We start from the raw sequence: 19284 nt of genomic DNA, 5'->3' as shown, positions 1-19284 counted from the left end.
AAGAGACCCGGTACGATGAAACGTCTCCCGCCTTTTGCATTATCCTCCATTATCACTGTCAGAGACGAAGGAGACCCCAAACCCAAAACCTCCAGGACTACAGAAAGATATTGGGTTCTGTCGTACCATACATCCCTCCTACCCTACCTATCTATATTCTCTCGTCTATTTAATATTGTTCAATCGGGACTAACACACCAGTCCGTCCGCCTCAGACCTCTTCCGCCCGTCGCAGCAGCCGTATCCCTCGGCGATAACCCATGGCTGAGCGACCCCCGGTGCCCGACACCCCCCTCTCCCCCTTTTGCCTATCTGGGACTTCCTGGGAGCTGTGGCCATGTCCGCCTTTAATTGGCCTCCTCCCCCTCCTCCCTCGGGCCAACCCCCAATAATCCGCACCCAACCCGTCCTAGCTGCTGTGCCTTACCCTTCCTAACCCATGAACCTAATCGCCCGCCTTAACTTTGCTCTGCTACCATTATTATTTATTATTATTGCTTGTCTCTGGCAAACAACCAACCCCCCCCCCCCCCAAATGCCCTGCCGAAACTTCTTCCCTTTTCTTCTTCCTCCTCTTTTCTTCCCGCCTCCACCTCAACCACCCCCGTCTTCTTATCCCGACCTCAACTGCACCCTCAACCACCGCAACCAACTCAGCCTCTATCTCTGTCCTTCATTCCTCTACCACCACTATCAGCTGCAGCAACACCCTCCTCCGTGTTTTATACCCGATGATCGGGTTCTAGACGCGTTCCCGTCTCCACAGGTATGCCTGCCTCCCTAGGCCCCCCATGGCCACCAGAAAATATCGCCCGCCGGACGCGTATTTAAAATCCCTTCCTACAATTGATTCTCCTTCCCTCATCCTGAATAGATGAAATATTTATATTTTCTTGGCGTATTTGCGGAGCGAAGAAAAAAAAAATACTAACAATAATAACAGCTCGAAGCCTCCACAGACATTTTTCGGTCCTTCCTCTCAGTCGTAGCCGGATATTCTTACCCGAGCTAGTCGGGCTTGACAGACAGGGGGACTGCTTGGACAATTTATTCGGGTTCCTATTGCGTTTTCTCGTTAACGGGCCCGACTGGCCAAGTATAGCTCTTTCGTTGTTATAGTCAAACAATATGGTATGTGGACTGTTATCGCGCTTGCAGCTGGTTTCCGACCAGCGGAAAATTTACTCAATCGTGCGGAGAGATATATATTAACGGAAAACTCTCCTCTGTCTCTCCATCAGGTCCTATTCAAGCGCAAACCCGTCCAATACCTCCCTCGACCAACCATTGAAGATGATAGCGAGGAGGTATGTGCCTACTGCCCTCATTCGCGGATTTATTCTTTCAGCGGACAATCATCTAACTTGTACCGTGCTTTTCGTGCTTGTGCGGAATGCAGGTCTGGGTTATCCCGGAAACAAATGAAGTGTTCACCAAGTATCAGCAATTTCTTCATAGGTGCGTTCACACACTTTTCAAAACTCTATTTTCCTCCTCCTCTCCTCCCTTGTTACTTTTATATGCGCGGCGCAAATCGCTGATTATATGGTCCCTATTCAGAATGAACTTCTACAAACAGGTATGTACCCATGAACTCCCCCCCTCTCGAACTCGACATCAACAAGGCTCCGCGCTTGCGTTTCGTCCGCCGCCCGGAGAACTTTTACCTTGATCAGTCATGTCCGAACGCGTCGACGAGAATGGATGTGCTTAACAAGTCGATATTGGATATAGAAACGATTCATCTGCGAGATAACGGGTCACTCCTCTCTTACTTTTTTTGAGGCTCTAAGAAGTGAAGTACGTCGCATATCAGCTTTTCTTGCTTTTCCTTCAATTGCGTTTGAGATATTAAGTACTTCCTGTACTAACTGCGCAACAGACGGATGGTTCGCGCGAAGTGAATAGCGCCTTTCCGGAACCGTTGAAGGAACCGGTTTTGCGAAAAGTTCAATTTTCAACTATTTCGCGAATTGACAGCCTTGGTAAGTCGTCTTTTTTGCGCTGTTTTACAACCCGGGCCTGAAGCTGATCTCAATTGTTCTTAATAGTCGACCAAGTTTTCGAAGTATGCTCCTTCCGATCTCCAACCAAGGATTCGTATTATGACTAACGAAATTGAAGGACTTTAAACAAGATTTTTACCCTGGCGAACGCGTTACTGTCCTCCTGACCAACGGATCCCGCCTGCAGGGCATTGTTCGGGAGAAAGCCCGATTCCCAGAATTAATCAACGAGGATGGTACGGTAGAGCGAAGGGCATCGTCAAGGTATCTAGTAAAATTGGTAAACCGACCGAATGAGGAGGCATTGCTGGACGATGAACACCTGATCCGAGACCGGAAAATCTTTACCAAACAGATGCTGCGTTCGTTCATCAGAAATACTGTCACTAGGGAGTCGTGGACCGGTGCGCCATGGCTAGTCAAACCCGAGATCGCCAAGGAATATAGGATTGATACGGAGGTCCCGAAACACCTTCAATATGTAAATAGGGTTGCAGGGAAAAAAGCCAACGTGGCTGTCGATAAAGAAGAAGACGAAAACCTCTTCAGGTTCTTTTATTCCAAACAAAGATGGCCGAACCTAAAACCTGCTGCCAAGGGGCAAAAGTCCAAAACCAACGTCCGGGAACTTGCGAAGGCAAGGGAAGATCAATATTTAGAATACCAACGAGCCTTGAACGAGAACCCTTCCTTTGCTGCTCCAGGCAGTTTCGGCCCGGACAGAGTCTGGCAAATACCCGAAGATAGCGCCAACTCGTTTTCCGTCGTCATTCAAAATGGCCCGCCGCCGCCTCCCCCTTCGCCCCCTATCAAATACCCTATCGAGGATTTAGATATTCCACCTTCTCACAGCAATAAACTACGACCGCCAGTGAAATTCTTAACTGATGATCAGCGCTCGGAGCTGCTGGAAAAGTCGTCGCGAGAAGATAGTTTACTCAGTGGTGACATAAAAATGGAATCTATGGGACCTCTTCTCGAAACCTGGAACACGCTGAATGTATATTGCCAGGTTCTCCAATTAGACTCCTTCACATTCGATGATTTCGTCGAAGCAATGCAGTTTTCTTCTCACGACGTTACCTGTGAGCTGTTTGTGGAAGTACACTGTGCGGTGTTGAAAACGCTGGTGAACGATGAGAAAGATCAGGATGGCGCTGTTCAGATCTCGCTACCCGCCCTTCCCGACGAAGAATCCGAGGACGAAGAGGACGATAAAGAAGAGGAAGAAATTGAAGAGCCGGACCGAGAACCGACACCGCCCAGAAGAACCACTAGAAGTAGTTATGCAAAGGCTGAAGCCGAAAATTTGAAGCGGAGATTGGAATCAAGGAGCCGGTCTGGCACGGCTGAAGTACAGATACATCGCGCGGCGGAAATGTTTGGAGAGTATGGGTGGATCGATCGCCTACGGAAACGAGACTTCCAAAAAGGTGGTTGGGAATTAGTTATGGTCGGACTCCTTCATAGGCTATCCTACCGACCGCGACTACAAAAACCCTGTGACGAGATCCTAGCCCATTTGGCTCCGCTTGACCGTGAGCCAACTCAAGACACCTCGCAAGAACAATATGTAACCCTCGACGTCAATTTACGAGTGAAGGCTCTTCAAATTATCTGCATGTTACTACTTGAAACGAAGGCGATCAAGAATTATCTCGAAGAGTGCAGCATTCAAATGACTGAGTTCCGCAAAGAGAAAATTGACTATCAGCGGGCTCGTAAAGCATGGTAAGTTATCGCGTTGGGGATTTGTCCCTTTTTTTCCCTCCATTCTGGACGGTAGCTAATCGTTTTCGCTAGCCTTGAGGAGATTCGACGGTTGCATGAAGAACGCAAACAGCTTCAACCTGAACACCCACCATCACCAGTTCCTGAGTTGGAAGAACTAGCGGATGTAAAGATGACTGGTTTGGATGAAAACTCAGAGGCTGCTGGAGATACCGATGAGGAAGACGTGCATGGAGGAAGATCGCTTCGGCGTGGAGCAGATAGGGCCGCAGAGCGCAAACGACGGCAAGAGGAGGAGCGTGAGAGAAAGGAACAGGCCGCCAAGGCACCCAAGGGATCGAAGCAGTATCAGCGTGTCCTAAAGAAAATCGAAGACGAAAAAGCCAAAGTCAAGTCATACGAGGAACATATCGCCGTGCTGGATAATGATTTGCGAGAGGCGGATTGTCCCCGGACGCGTGTTTTGGGTAAAGACCGGTTTTGGAATCGGTACTATTGGTTTGAGCGGAACGCGATGCCGTTTGAAGGTCTCCCGAGCAGCTCCACTGCGTCTGCAAACTATGCGAATGGACGACTATGGGTTCAAGGTCCCGACGATATGGAACGGGAGGGCTTTATTGATTTAGCGGCTGAAGAAAATGAAAAGTACATCCAGCGGTTCAAAATGACAGTGAGACAGCGGAAAGAGCTCGAGGAGGGTTCGGTGGGTGTTTCCACCGCTTTGGAATGGGGCTACTATGACGATCCAGAGTCTCTCGACCAGCTTATCAGCTGGCTTGACTCCCGCGGTATCCGGGAGGTGAAGCTGCGCAAGGAACTGCAGTTGTATCGTGATAGCATCGCCAAGTACATGCGAAATCGAGCGGATTACGTTGGAAAGAATGCTGATGAGAAGAAAAGCACAGAGCCGGAGGAAGAGGCGCCAGCGATGCCGACACGAATGTCTACCCGGACGAAGCCCTCTGGGGGAGAGGACCTATCGAGCCGATACCGCTGTCTGAGATGGAAGAACGGGACTGCACTGCGGGAAAACGGACACTTGCATGTCGAGCCGGCGCGGCCGACGAAGAAAGCTAAGCGGTCCACGGCTACAGCTGCAGCTTCGGATGATACGAGGGAAAAGGAGAAGGAGGGGAAGGCTACGAATCGACAAGGAAAGCCGCTTACAAGGCAGGGGACGAAGTATCAGTTTTGAGCAGATACCACTTCTGTCACTCCCGTCGCAGTCACGCCCTTCCACAGTGACGACCAAGGGCAAACCGTGTGCCTGCCTCCCGACAACCCGTAGACCCTCTTCATCCGAATCTTGTGTACAACCCGGCGTATAATTTTGGCCAAGGACAGCACAGTTCTGGCTCTCATCTTAATCACCCGGCCCGCGCAATTTTTTTTCTTTCCTTGAGGTTTTTATATCTATGATTTCTATTATTATATTTTTCTCAAGACAATTTCTGGCATGGCTTTTCTGTTAGCTAGGGCGCTTCATTGCATAGACTAGGCGTTTCCATCCCTTAAACCTTCCACACATTTTTTTGATATATAACTTGGCTACTATTGTTATTATTGCTGGCATTTATATAGTTTTGGGCGGAGACCCGGGGGGGGGGGGGGGGAGGTGTATTTATTACATTCAGGTTTTGGTCGGCGGGATACTTTTATTTTTATTATTCTTAACCTCTAATTTTTCTTCTCTTAAGGGTATGAAAGGGACAAGGGCTTTCGTCCTGGGAGGGACGCGATGGGGGAAAAGTACTCCGTATATTGAATCAAAATTGTGGGAGCCCTAGGCTTCCTAGTACGGACTAGCGCCTCGCACCAAGCATATAGCCCACACTAGATAGCAACCAATAACATTCCAACAAAAATGGTAATGCCACAACAATCACGTGACCTTCACCGAGCGGCAAATGTTCAGCCCTCGCCCGTCCAGCTGGTACAGCGTAATAATACAGTGCCAATACCAAAACCCCGGGTGGTGGGGGCGAAATTTCACGCGGAGCGTTGCCCGAAACAGCCTAGTTTGCCGATGCCAGCCGACGTTCTTTCCCCTTTCGTGTATTTGTTGGCATGTTTCGCTGTATTGTGTTCGTATCTTTTCTCATTTGGCCGATGCAAGCAAGGGACGATCAAGGGCGGGCAGGGTAATTACGGTACGGTACGGTGGACGGGAGCTACTTTCCCTCCCCTTCCCCACGCCTTGCTTTCCCTCCTGTTTCTTTCTTCCAAACCACTCCACCAAACCACCAAAGACCAAAGTGTTTAAACAACTCCGCTCTCCACACGATGCATTGATTAATTGCTCGCGGTACCGAAGAACCCTTAAGCAAGAAAGAAAACAAAACTACATCGCACATTTTCACCCTGTGTTGTCTCCCTGTGGTTGGCACGGAGCTAAGGAAGAAATGCCGGCGGCACAGACGATAGCCATATCCCACCACAAGACTGCCACCATAAGCATTCCGTTTCTTCCGTCTGTATTACGCCTCGAGGAAGCGATGCTCTGATAATCCAGGTAACAAATAGGACGGAGTAGTGTTATTCCTTTTTTGGAAAAAAGGTTGAGAATACTAAAATTTTTCTGTTTCTTTCATTTCATTTCTGCTTCCTGGTCAGCAGGATCACGGAGGTTACCCGAGGTTCGGGAATTGAGGACGCACCTCGCGAGAAAGGTAACGCGGTAGGATAGAATACAGACGCCGATGCAGCAATCGCATCCTACTTCGCAGACACACACACATACTACACATACCCAAGCGCATGCTCCTTCGTCCTCCTCCTCGCCTCCGAAACTCTCCCCTGCGACGACACCAATAACAACAGCTACGTCGCAATTTTACAATCTCTCCGCCGGCGATTCAGCTCCCCCGCTACACGGCGCTGGTCGAGGAGGTATCACCGGTACGGAATCCGGATCCCCGATGGACCTAAGGATGGAGATGGTGAAGGTGAAGGAAAATGCGTCGACTCTTCCGCCTGCGAGCGTTTGTCCTACCGACCATGAGAATATAGAGCCCTTGGATGCTGGGGTGGGGGAGGGGAGGCAGGGAGGGGGGGCGGATGCGCGTGCGCATATCGCCGCCAATGCGGATGTTAAGGCGCTTGATAAGAGGAGTTTGGATTATATACTTAAAAGCGGGTTGGCGGGAGGTTTGGCGGGTTGTGCGGTATGTTTTGCTGGTTATGTTTATGTTTATGTTTATGTTTATTTTCATTTTTTTTTTGTCCCCTAGATGTCACTGGTGCTTTCGTCCGTAAAAGAGGAAAAGATAACTAATCACATATGTAAAACCTATACAGGCGAAAACGGTCGTCGGCCCTCTGGACCGTGTCAAGATTCTCTTCCAAACCTCCAACCCTCAATTCGCAAAATACTCCACTGGCTGGTTCGGTGTCGTGAGTGCCATGAAAGACATAAACAGCCACGAAGGCGTCAGGGGGCTTTTCAAGGGCCATTCGGCAACCTTACTTCGCATTTTCCCTTACGCCGCTATCAAGTTCCTGGCCTACGAGCAGATCCGCGCCGTGGTAATCCCGTCACGGGACAGAGAGACGCCGTTCCGCCGATTGATTAGTGGCAGCACTGCTGGGCTGACGTCCGTGTTCTTTACATACCCTCTGGAGGTGATGCGGGTGCGCTTGGCGTTTGAGACGAAGCATAATGTCCGCTCGTCGCTGCGGAGGATTTGTCGTCAGATTTATAATGAGAATAGACCTGGGACGGTATCCGCTACCGCTACCGCTGCATCTACATCTACCTCATCAAAACCCCTCACACCTCCCACGTCCTGTCTCCCATCCAAGCCCCCCCGCTACGGCCTCTCAAACTTCTACCGCGGCTTCTCTCCAACCCTCCTCGGTATGCTCCCCTACGCCGGCGTTTCCTTCTTGACCCACGACACCGTCGGCGACTGGCTCCGCCATCCAAAGCTCGCGGCCTACACCACAATCCCGCACTCCGACAAACCACCCGCCTCCTCCCCCGCCTCCGCCCCACAGCCCTACAAGCGTGTGCAACTAACGGCCCCGGCCGAGCTGCTATCAGGCGCATTAGCAGGCCTCGTGTCACAGACGAGCTCGTACCCACTTGAAGTCATCCGGCGCCGCATGCAGGTTGCTGGTGCGGTGGGCGATGGGCATCGGGTGGGGATTGCGGAGACGGGGAAGCGGATTTTTGCGGAGAAGGGGTTTCGCGGGTTTTGGGTTGGGTTGACGATTGGGTATATGAAGGTTGTGCCTATGGTTGCGGTGAGCTTCTTTGTTTATGAGAGGTCGAAGTGGTGGTTGGGGATTTAGGAAGGAGGGGGAAGGAAGGGGGGATGTTGGTCTGTTTTACGTGTTTATGTTTTGATTGGTTTCCTTTTTTGCTGCATTGAGCGAGATATATCTCTGTCTTTCTCTGGTTTTTTGTTTTCTCATTCCTCACTGGCATGGCATGATATATTTTGCATTTTTTCCGTTGTTGCATATATACTCCCATCCTCAGCCTATCTACCTACATAGGCATAAGCTGCACATATGTCTCGTTTTCTATGTCTATATGTCTCATAACTAGATATTCCTATTGGCATTGGCTTTGTCCGTGTTAGATATTCATGCGGGTTGGCTTTTTCCTTTTCTTTTTTTCTTTTTCTTTTTCTTTTTTTTCTCTCACTTCTCGGTTTACCCTACCTTCCCGGGTGTGGATGATCAGTTGAGGAATTGGTGGGATATTTTCCAATCTTTTTTCTTTACATATACTCCGTAGATGACAAAAGATAACCATGCAATATAACTATCTATTATTAGCTGGAATATGATAAGATTAGCTTCAAAATTTAGACGAGGTAAAGGTGAGAGCATGGTGCAATATGAACGAGAGCTTTGGACAGACATCTCTACCCGATTGCAAATATTCCTTGGGGTTCTTATGCTGAGCTAGATTATTATTAAATGATGTAGTATTATGATGATATTCTAATGTAGTTAGTTATCTTGATGAGGAAATGCTATCTACATACATCTATGATACATATCTCTAAACTGAATTTGAGTATCTATATATAAATCATGTCCATCCCATCCTACCCAACCAACCTTGACAAAACCAGTACGAAAAAAGATTAAAAAAAAACATCAAACAAGCACCCTCCTCAGCCCCTCCGAACCACCCAATACCCTGCGCCCAGTAACCGCACACCGCCCCTCCCCGCTCTCCCATCTCCCAACCCGACTACTCTTATTGTCAAGATCATTCCCTTTCCCGCCTTCCCCATCCGTACCGCTCATCTCTCCAGTCACCGTTTGTACCGTATTCTCTCTCCCATGACCATCACCATCACCATCATCTTCCCACTCCGAACCTTTCCCATTCATAAAGTCAATCTGCCGCTCATGCTCTCCGTTTATCCAGCGGAAGATGCAGCTGTAGCAGAAGACGTACCCTGTCTGGCAGGCTGTAGGGTTATTAAGAGGGTTGAGACAGATTGGGCAGGGGGATTGAGTGGAGGCAGAAGCAGGGTTCGCATCAGCAGCGGCCGGGTCGACGGCTGGTAAAGGTACGGTGAAGATGGGGAGGTATGATGTTGAGGAGATGGGGGGCGGATTGGGACGTTTGGGGATATGTGTTTGCGAGCTCGAAGGCTTGTCGGACGATTTGCTGGTAGTTGTGGATGTGGTTGCCTTCTTCGCCGTAGCAGACGCTGTTGCAGCCGCGGTCGCTGCTGTAGGCGATAACATGCCCGAGACAACCGGGGCGGGTAGGTCAAGTGCCTCTGTCGCTTTGCGAGCGAGTTGGCGCGAGAAATCGCTCGCGTGCCACCACTCTAGAAACTTTAGCGCGAATATGGAGGTTGGAAGGAAGATCTTCAGTGACCCTAGAAGATGCGGGTATATATTCTCCGGGCGGAGGAAGCCCAATGCACCGCTGGGCCGGGTGCCCGGAGTTTTCGTCTTCGCCTTTGGAGGTTGCGTAGCTAGCTCTATTGCAGCGTGGTCGGCAGGTCCCAGCCTTCGTATCCGTGTGCCTATCAGCCATAGGAAAGGCGAGGAGTACTTTGTGTTATCGAACAAATAGGCAAGATTAAAAGCTAGAATGGCAAAATAGTACGCCGCGTTCAGCGACGGGTAGACATTCCGCAGGAACCATTTGTAATAGTGCATTAGCCGCTGGCGCACGGTGGGGTTGTGCGGGAGGTCGTCGTCCGGATGATATCGTGGCCCTCCTCCTCCGCTGGCCGCCAGCGCAGCATGCGGAGCGGCGTGGATATCATATCCTTCATCCAGTTTCCGTTTCAAATAAGGTATCCCGACCATCACAGCCAGATTCTTCCATATGTCTGACGAGCGGAGCTTAAGCGTTTCGCGGACGGGCCCCGCCGCGCCGAGCTGGGCGCGTGGAACCTCGCCATTTTTGGTCGCGAGGACGCGTTCGCGTTTTAGAGAGTAGAAGTTCTCGGTAAAAGAGCCGCCGAAGGTGCGAAGGTAGTAGCGTTCTACGAGGAGGGAGAGGAGGGCGTATAGTTCGTCGTATGAGTTGAGGGCACGGAGAAGGTAGCGGGGGTGTCGGTGCGTGGCGACGGCGAGGACGTAGCGGAGAGACGGGGGTAGAAGGGCTGAGAGCTGCTGCTCTGAGAGGATTTCTGGGGATTTTGGTTAGCATGGAATTAATGAATGAACGAGCTCAGGAGACGGCGTCGAGTTGGTATTTCAGCACATAGAAACGAGGCGTATGGGAGAAAACGGAGATGAGCTTACCGAAGAGCGAAGGCTTGAAATCGTCGAACTCGTTCTGTAGAGCGGACATATACTCCATGCTAGCGAATTGATGTCCTTGACTGCCTCTCTGTATTGCAGGGAGAGATGGGAAGTTCTTAACACAGGCTAGGCCTGAGGAGACGGTCTGCCGGCTTGTCGCCGCTAATGTTCTCCTAGAAAGTTGGGGATGGCGGCTTTTGGTCAATAAACAGCCGAGGTAGGTAGCGATGAGAAATGCTGACTCATCAGATTTCAGTCTCGTAGCTCATCATTGATTTATTTATTCGTCTAATTTTCGTTTTTCCATTGAATTTCGAGCTCTATGCTATATACATGCGGATCTCATTGTATTGTCCAGGAAATTTATTAGGGGTATATAAACTAGAATATTGAGGGATCGTCAAGACATGGTGGAAGGGGGATTTTGTGCCCCTCTCAAAGGAACCTCCTTTTCAACCGCGATTCGACAGCGGTGCCACAGCCGGACCAAGGGACTCGGCTCGTTTCGCTCAACTCTATCCATTATCTCTGGATGTGCTATAGCAAGGCATCTTGCTATAACCTCTGCTAGCTCACGGTCCATATATACTGGGGGATTTTCTCTTTCCATCATTGGAATACAGTTCAGAAGGGTCGACTTCCAACCTTCCCAGCCATCCGATTCGGCGTGGAGCTGGAAAAGAAACACGTAAAGCGATTTGTCTCGAGGCATCCCAGCCAGCGCTATTTCTTCCCATGTATCCCAGAACATTGAGTACCATTCGTGGTCGAAGAGCACACGAAGCAGGCTCAGATACTCGTTTGCGCTCAGTTCTATTTTGGCGGCTGTTTTGACTTTGAGTAGACGCGTCTGGACGCGATTTACTGTCTCGTACGTATCAAGGGAAACCGGAGTACGGTTGCCGATAACCGGGGCATTCATAAGATCCCTTACTGGGCAGACCGGCACGCGAAATGAGGCGCCGACAAAAAGTTTCATCCAAACAGTCGAGTTAAGGAGGTCGATACCTCGGAGTCCCACATGATCTATGGTTTGTAATGCCAATTCCATATCAGCGGCTGGAAGAAGCAGATTGGGAGGATCCGAGGTCAGATCGGGTTTGAATGAGAGCAACGCATCCAAAATCTCCAGGAATTGGGGGGGCGTTACACCGTAGTTTGAGATGAAATGCTCTTGGGTCACCTTGAAGAGGTCTGTTTTGCCATAACCGGGATGATGAAGCATGATTGCAATGCATATAAGTTTTATTCTTTGAGCGGACGCCAGATCATCGGGAGCTTTCGAGAGTTTCCGGTAAAATTGCTCTAAAAATGTCGTAGAATTTGTATCATTAACGTCTTGTCCGAGATGATAGATCGCTTCATATGGAGAAATATTTCTTAACCGGGAAGTCAGCGATGTTAGGGGAGTTGATTCAGAAATCAGTTCCGGAAGTTTAATTGTTCCGTCTGGGTTTATCGGCGCGTAATTCAACCCGTCCTCTTCGAGGTCTCGGTTCTGACGAGACCCAGTAGATATACCCCTTCGTTGTTCATAGTTGACCGAAATTTGGGCCGCGTGGCTAACTCGATGACTGATGTGAGCTGGTGTAACAGATGAAGGTTTATGGATATCACCCGCCTCTTGTGGAGGCTCTTCCGCCTGCGGTTGCGGGAGGCCTTCATTCTCCAAGGAGTTTCGTTCCAGCGTCCGACGCCAAAGACCCTCTAGGTCAACTTCTTCCCTTTTCTCCTCTGTCATCAATTGCACAACGATCCGAGTCCCCTGCACAAACGTTCCGAAGCCAACAAAACCGACTTTCCGAGCCTCTTCCTCCGGTTTGCGGAATTGACCGCCTTCAACGGTTCCCACATCGACACATATCCAACCCGTTGTGATTCCATCGTCGGGCGCCGTAAGAGTTGATTTGGCGCTCTTGGCTAGCTTTGCACGACGAGCCTTTCTTCGGAGCTTAATCTTTAGCTCGTTTCTGCCTAGGAGACCATCGGCATCAGGCCGTAACTTATAGGTAGTACGCAGCCACCGACACAATCTATCTGCTGAAACATTGAGATGTTTCACGCCTCGAGCAGTACCGAAAATCATAATGAGATTTGCTCCCAGAGCGGGAGGAGGATCAAGTTTGCGGAGATCAAGCAGGCTAATATCATCGAGGCCAAGGTCGATAGATATATGTTCAAGTAGGCCATTTAATATTGGGGGTGGGTTCTCCGGAAGAGGAGGCAGCGGTTGTTGCTTTCTTAGGGGGTGTGATGTTGTGGCTTCAAGTTCTTCTTGAAGGTACCAGGGTATATGTTCTTCGGGTTCTTCTGGTGGCTTCACCGTCTCTTCCGTAATGTCCTTCTCAGGCATAGGATCAACAGCCACTTCAGCATTGTCAGAGGGATGGCTCGAAAATAATTTCGCGTGCTGAGATGAAAAATTCCGTGAGAGAGGTGGAGGGCGGGTCTGAGAGGCAGACCATGAACCACTTGCTAGAGGCATGAATGTCACACCAGAAACGGAAACAAACGAACGAACGACATTATTTCGACAAGCATGGCATTGGATGCCCGTTAGTAGAGCCCGACGCATTGTGAATATGACAATTGCCCGCAAATTGGGCCGATAGGTGCAAATACTGCTTGTCCGTTAGCAAGAGGAAGAAGGAAGAAGAATCAAAAAAAATGGTTGCCGTGTTGAGGATGTCGGTTAAATGTAAATCCGAGACGAGGCCCATTAATAATCTACTTTATGAGATTCTAGAGGGGCAAAATGCTTTTTGATATTTTGCGATGACATCCGTTCTACTTTACAACACTCGCTCGAAATACTAGAGTTATCTCAGTTTCCCATTTTATCTACCATCATGTCGATGGACTTGGATTCCCCGATGCCCATGCAGCAGGTTGCATACAAACCGCAGCAACAAACAGCAACGTGAGCACTTCCAACCGCCTGTCTTGACTTACCGAGAAAGAAATTATCTAACAAATTATTTAGGATCCTATGTTGTAACTGCGGTGCTCCTATCGATGGGACAACTTCTGCAGGCGCCCTTTGTGAAGATTGTGTGAAGCTTACAGTTGACATATCACAAGGAATACAGCGAGAAGCCACACTGCACTGTTGTAAGGACTGCGAACGTTGGCTACAGCCACCTTCCCAGTGGATAAGTGCTACCCTCGAGTCGAGGGAATTACTTGCGCTATGTCTCCGAAAACTGCGTGGTTTGGGCAAAGTTCGCATTATCGACGCCGGATTCATATGGACAGAACCTCATTCTAAACGAATTAAGGTCAAAATTACAGTTCAGCAAGAGGCCTTCGAAGGGACCATTCTGCAGCAGACCTTTGAGGTAGAATATGTGGTGGCGTCTCAACAATGCTCCGAGTGTGCCAAATCGTATACCCCTAATACCTGGAGAGCGGCTGTGCAAGTCCGGCAAAAAGTCCCTCACAAACGAACGTTCTTGTACCTAGAACAGTTGATTCTAAAACATAACGCCCACAAGGATACGATTAACATCAAGGAAGCCAAGGATGGCCTGGACTTCTTTTTCTCACAACGAAACCACGCAGAGAAGATGGTGGATTTCTTATCTTCTGTTGCTCCAACTCGAGTCAAGAAATCGCAAGAGCTCATTTCCATGGACGTTCACACGTCGACCAAATCTTACAAAATCTCCTATTCCGTTTACCTGGTACCTATTTGCAAAGACGACCTGGTCGCCCTCCCCATATCGCTAGCCAAATCCTTGGGTAACATCCATCCTCTTACTCTGTGTTATCGTGTGGGAACTTCGATTAGTTTGTTGGATCCAGCTACCCTTCAAACGGCCGACATCCCTTCCCCAATATACTGGAGAACTCCGTTCAAAGGCGTGGCAGATGTCCAAGAACTTGTTGAATTCATTGTTATGGATATCGAACCTGCTGGTCGATCAGTTGGCCACTTCCATCTCGCTGAAGTCACCGTCGCACGGGCGTCCGACCTCGGAGTGAACGACACTACTTATTTCACTAGAACGCACCTTGGTGGCGTCCTTCATGTCGGGGATTCTGTGAAGGGTTATCTGTTGTCGGGGTCAAATTTCAACGACGCCAACTACGAGGCTTTGGAACAAAGCCATACATATAGTTCTACGATCCCCGACGTGATTCTCGTGAGGAAGCACTATCCCAGGAAGAAGAAGCCCAAGAGAAACTGGCGCCTCAAGCGTATGAACCGCGAGGAAGAGGAGGCTGCCGCCTCATCACGGAAACAAGAGAGAGATCGTGCGGAGGAAGATTTCGAGATGTTCTTGCGGGATGTCGAGGAGGATAAGGAGTTGAGAAGCACCTTTGCGCTTTACAAAGCCAAAAAGGCGAAAGCTGATGCTGAGCGTATGGATGGTGTCGATAAAGATGCGATGAGTGTTGTGGAGGAAGATGACGAGGATGACGATGATGATGGCATCCCTAAGATAAACATGGATGAGCTTCTTGACGATTTTGAGGAATTGAACGTGAACGGTTAAGACAGGTTTTGCCTGTTCTGCTTTTCTTTATAGCCATGACTAATATTTTGCATTTATGATGGGGCCATTGGCGTTACTATGAGGGTAGATGTGATTTAAAAAAATATATATATATAAAGTATTCAAGAATCACGGAACTGTGGCAGTTTCTTTATTTGGATAAAGGGTTAACTGATGTAGACGCAAACGAATCTTGTCCTCGAGTGTATAAATAATATCTATAAGCATAAGAGAGAATGACCACCCTTAGAAGATCTTCCCCAACACCCTCTTCGCATCCGCATCCAATGCCTTCTCCCCCCTATCCCTCGCCTTCCCACTACCCAGCACCTCGTTCTGCCTAAACACCCTCCGAACATCCAAACCAGCCTTGGCCTTAAAACCCTTCTCCTCCCCAGCCCCAACCCCATCTACATTCCCACCCGCAGCCTTTTCTCCTTCCACCACCTCCTTCCCCTTCCCCTTCGCCTTCTCCGCCCTCTTCCTCCGAATCCCCTCAACAACCTTCCCCCTCTCCACCCCAGCCAAAAACGCCTTCTCCTCCCTCCTCGCCCGCGCATCCTCAATCCGCCTCCTCGCCTCCCTCTCCGCCCTCTCCCGCTGCACCTGCTCCATCAAATCCGCCCACTTAAACCCCCTCAGATATTTAATGTTCCACACGTCGTCATGGTACCAGCCGCCCTTCTTGCCGCCGACGATGGTCGCATTGAGGGTCTCGGCGCATATCTTCGCGGTGCGCTTGGAGGCAAATTCGACCCAGCCGTCTGTGTATGTGCGGCGGCGGTTGCTGCTTGCTCTTTTGCCGGTGGTGGTGGACGAGGAGGCGTTGGGTGGGACGTAGGGGGAGAGGAAGATTTTTGTGATGGGGCTGAAGCCGCGTTGGGTTAGGAGGGATTTGAGAGCGGAGGGTTTGAGGTAGGGGGGGAGGGAGGAGAAGTAGATGACGCCGGTTTTGTTTTTCTTGCGGGTCTCCTTGGGTTTAAGAGGCTTGGACTTCGTGGTGGGGGCGGTGGAGGATGTCGATGAGGTGGGTTTCTGATCTGATTGCGAATCGTATTCTTGGTATCCCTCCTCCTCCTCCTCCTCCTCCTCCCCCCTGCTTCCTTCATCTTTTTCTCCATCACCGTTCTCTTCTTCGTCATCGGTATCCGCATTATCCATAACTTCGTCCTCATCCCTATCCTCCTCATCTTCCGCAGAAAGAACCCCGGCATCCCGCCCGCCCTTAGAACCCCGGCCGTTAACGATACCAACCCCACCCTCATCCGCTAACGCAGATTCTGATGCAGATAGAGACAGCTTCCGCCTTTTCGTCGCTCGTCCAGTCACCTTCCCCTTCCCTTTCCCCTTGCCTTTAGCTTCTAGCACAGCTTCAGAATCGTACCCGCCGTCACTCTCTTCCCCACCACTGGATTCTATATCCAAATATTCGTTCCTTTTTCGGACCTTCATGATTATTTTCGTGTGGTGTTCTGCGACTGCAGAGTAGAAAGGAGTGCAGAATGTTTGCACTGATGTTTTTTAGGTTTTATTTTTTCCCTAATATCACTGCTTTGTTGCGGAGAGGCCCAGGTGGTCCGTGCATTCTCAGCCATCAAAATATTTTTGGCTCACTACATGCTCCTCCTGCCAGTTAAATGATTTCTACTTATTCCCTTTTGTTCAACGATTATCAGAATTCAAGAGTTATTTATTTATTGTATTTATTTATTTTTCACCAGTAAGGAAAATTGCATATTTGGGCCATAAAAATGTAAACAGAAGTCTCTTATGTCACTTACTAGCTAACCAAAAAAGAAACAAAAGCGTAGGTGATATATATCATAAATAAAACTATATCTAATTACAAAATTCCCAACAGTAAAAACTGCAAAATTATCTTGCACCCCCCCCCCCCCCAACCATCCATTTCATCTCACTCCCCAACTATATACGGCGCGGCCCCCTTCTCGAAGATAAGATGCGGTTTCCTTACCGCAAGGTCTAGGATAGTTTGGGCAAACACACTGTTCGCCCACGCGAACCAGCTACGCGTGTAATCGGCGACATTGTTGACGTTGACGCTCTCGTGGATGAGGCCGAGCAGACTCGCGTCGCGGACCATGTTGATAGATTCGAGGATTTCATCGTCGTCGTCGGATGTGTGGGCGCGGACGAGGACGGACATGGGCCATGCGTTTTCAACGCCGACTGGGAAGGATTAGATTTAGATTTAGATTTAGATATATTTTTCAACAGAAGAAATCTCCGAAAAAAGTGAAGAGGGAGATGTCCAAAGTCTCGAGAAATCATAAGCTTACTGTGAGGGCCACCGATGCCATGGAATGCCGAGCCAGTCAGATAGTACGGATTTCCTGCCTTGGACAATATCATCTTGCGCGTGTTCTGGTAGATTTTATCGTGCTTGTCGACGAAGCCGAGAAGAGGCAAAGCGAGGAGGGAGGGGAGATTGGCGTCGTCCATGAGTAAACGCGAGCCATACCCATCAACCTCAAACGCGTATACCTCCCCAAACTTCTTGTGCAACACAACCCCATGCTCGCGGATACCCTGCTCGATAATGTTTGCTCTATCCTCCAGCTTCTTGATGAGGTTGTGAGGCCCGCCGGCGGCTTTGATGGTTTTCGCCGTCCGCTTCAGCTCGACCGCCATCTGGGCGTTGGCGGGGATGAGGAAGCCGAAGGTACTGGCGTCATCACTGGGGCGGAAGGCGCTGCGGACAAGGCCCGTGGCGTTGTTTAGGGGGTTCCCAATGCCGCCCAGATTCAAGGTTTCGGTTCCTACGTTGGTCATGCGCGTGAATGTGTATTCGTTGCGGAAGTACTGGCCCTGTTCGTCAAAAGTAGGTTCGGATTGTTCCTGGATAACTTGAAGGACAGTATGCACGGCCTGGTACCATCTATCAGAGACAAAGTCTGTGGATTTGGTTTCGGCGTAGAACTTGTTTCCTAGCGCGAGGAAATTGGCTAGGGAATCGAGCTCGTATTTGCATTCGAAGACAACGGATTCTTCATAGGCGGGGTGAACGGTGTCTTCCTGGGTTGGGGGGATGGGAGCGAGGCCACTTGGAGGGGGCGGCTGGAACGCATTGCAGTAGGGAGATTGAAGGACGAATTCAACCTGGGTGTTGATGGCGCCCAAGATAAGGGCCTTGATTTTGGGATCTTTATTCGCGAGGGCTTGATACGGCGAAAGTTGGTTTGTCGAGTCGCGCAGCCATTCCGCATTGATATCGCCTGTGACAATGAAGGACTGCGGCCCCTGCCAGGCTTCATCTTGCGGATGTTGTTTCGATTTTTTGGATCGCCGCTCCTTCCCGGACACATGCCATCGGACAGTGGTATCCACGGTATTGGGGAATGCATTCCGAAAGAGTTGGGCAAGGTCCTTGTCGACCATGCGGGATGTCACATCCTCGATGACCTTTTCAACGAGCGGTGATGAGAAGGTTCGACATGGCTCAGCAGGCCGTTGGAAGGAGAGCTTGAGAGGGCCTTCGGAGTACGGGCCACTGCATAAAGAGAATCATCCATGGATCAGTAAAAAACCATTCGAACGTGCGCACAGTTTTCTTATCTCTTAAGGAACGACGAAGTTCAGTAAACGGGCGCTCACTGTTTAACCTGAGAGTACTCGAGGAAGTCAGGGCAAGCTTCCGCGAGCGATGCGGGATCATCCTGAGGGTTAGACCCAGTGTTGCCCGCGAGGGCAGCAAGCACCGCAGCTGTCTGGGGAAGGATTTTCATGCTTGCAAGCTGCCGAGCATGCACGAGCTAGTCAGAGTTACTCGATATTGCAACGAGATAGGTGACGTGATAGGCAACTTGTTTAAGCTGGGCTTGTAGAAATGCGTGGGCTGCTTGTTCTTATTGCATTCAAGGACATGTAAACCCCAGTTCGGCCTTTCACGCGCCAGAAATGTCCAGCCATGTATTTACTCAGGACTCCAAGTTACTTCCCATCCACTCCACACCAGGATTCCAGGGTTGATTTTGCGTCGAAAAAGTGTGGAGAGAGCTAACCAAGAGACTCACACGCGATGCCCAGGTGTAACCCTTGGTCCATCCCCCTCCCGGAACGCGCCAGTGGGGAGATCATATGGTTTTATGCAAAGCTAAATAATAACAGCCCAAGCTTGGACGACAATCCACGACGGAAGCTACGACTAAATATTTATATGACTTCCCCCGGATTTCCAGCCAAGGTATTTATTAAATAGCTTCTTCCCAACAACTGGGAGTTCTGATCCATTCCGTTGCGTTTCGGTGAAACCCGACCTGATCTGCCAAGCACTAGATCTCCAGCCTTTTTAAATA

At 49.8% G+C, this 19284-nt stretch overlaps 7 protein-coding genes across 7 annotated transcripts; 3 read left to right on the top strand and 4 right to left on the bottom strand.

Annotated features, from left to right (window-relative positions):
- Positions 1-33: 33 nt before the first annotated feature.
- Positions 34-5590, top strand: BDBG_02800 (DDT domain-containing protein). The gene is made up of 10 exons (XM_031720958.1): positions 34-766; positions 944-1131; positions 1242-1307; positions 1400-1458; positions 1561-1579; positions 1735-1800; positions 1883-1985; positions 2052-2068; positions 2125-3737; positions 3810-5590. The coding sequence occupies exons 2-10, from the start codon at positions 1129-1131 to the stop codon at positions 4930-4932; spliced, it is 3069 nt and encodes a 1022-aa protein (XP_031577312.1). The 5' UTR covers positions 34-766; positions 944-1128; the 3' UTR covers positions 4933-5590.
- Positions 5591-5841: 251 nt separating this feature from the next.
- Positions 5842-8550, top strand: BDBG_02799 (mitochondrial carrier protein). The gene is made up of 2 exons (XM_002626576.2): positions 5842-6901; positions 7035-8550. The coding sequence occupies exons 1-2, from the start codon at positions 6437-6439 to the stop codon at positions 8028-8030; spliced, it is 1461 nt and encodes a 486-aa protein (XP_002626622.1). The 5' UTR covers positions 5842-6436; the 3' UTR covers positions 8031-8550.
- Positions 8551-8667: 117 nt separating this feature from the next.
- Positions 8668-10644, bottom strand: BDBG_02798 (peroxisome assembly protein 12). Its single transcript, XM_002626575.2, has 2 exons — positions 10470-10644; positions 8668-10354 (listed from the first exon to the last, which is right to left on the bottom strand). Exons 1-2 carry the CDS (start codon positions 10525-10527, stop codon positions 8850-8852), a joined length of 1563 nt encoding a protein of 520 aa, XP_002626621.1. The 5' UTR covers positions 10528-10644; the 3' UTR covers positions 8668-8849.
- Positions 10645-10701: 57 nt separating this feature from the next.
- BDBG_02797 (ATPase synthesis protein 25, mitochondrial) lies at positions 10702-13101 on the bottom strand. The gene has a single exon (XM_002626574.2). It carries the CDS (start codon positions 13042-13044, stop codon positions 10870-10872), a length of 2175 nt encoding a protein of 724 aa, XP_002626620.1. The 5' UTR covers positions 13045-13101; the 3' UTR covers positions 10702-10869.
- Positions 13102-13189: 88 nt separating this feature from the next.
- On the top strand, positions 13190-16059 carry BDBG_02796 (60S ribosomal export protein NMD3). Its single transcript, XM_002626573.2, has 2 exons — positions 13190-13389; positions 13453-16059. The coding sequence occupies exons 1-2, from the start codon at positions 13319-13321 to the stop codon at positions 14966-14968; spliced, it is 1587 nt and encodes a 528-aa protein (XP_002626619.1). The 5' UTR covers positions 13190-13318; the 3' UTR covers positions 14969-16059.
- BDBG_02795 (pre-rRNA-processing protein esf2) lies at positions 14958-16489 on the bottom strand. Its single transcript, XM_002626572.2, has one exon. It carries the CDS (start codon positions 16418-16420, stop codon positions 15215-15217), a length of 1206 nt encoding a protein of 401 aa, XP_002626618.1. The 5' UTR covers positions 16421-16489; the 3' UTR covers positions 14958-15214.
- Positions 16490-16591: 102 nt separating this feature from the next.
- Positions 16592-19094, bottom strand: BDBG_02794 (DUF1237 domain-containing protein). The gene is made up of 3 exons (XM_002626571.2): positions 18584-19094; positions 17269-18479; positions 16592-17158 (listed from the first exon to the last, which is right to left on the bottom strand). The coding sequence occupies exons 1-3, from the start codon at positions 18712-18714 to the stop codon at positions 16884-16886; spliced, it is 1617 nt and encodes a 538-aa protein (XP_002626617.1). The 5' UTR covers positions 18715-19094; the 3' UTR covers positions 16592-16883.
- Between the last annotated feature and the right edge of the window lie 190 nt (positions 19095-19284).

This window comes from Blastomyces gilchristii, assembly GCF_000003855.2.
Source record: "Blastomyces gilchristii SLH14081 genomic scaffold supercont1.4, whole genome shotgun sequence".
Classification (NCBI taxonomy): Eukaryota; Fungi; Ascomycota; class Eurotiomycetes; order Onygenales; family Ajellomycetaceae; genus Blastomyces; species Blastomyces gilchristii.
The sequence above is the reverse complement of the archived record's forward strand: the minus strand, read 5'-3'. Positions and strand labels throughout refer to the sequence as shown.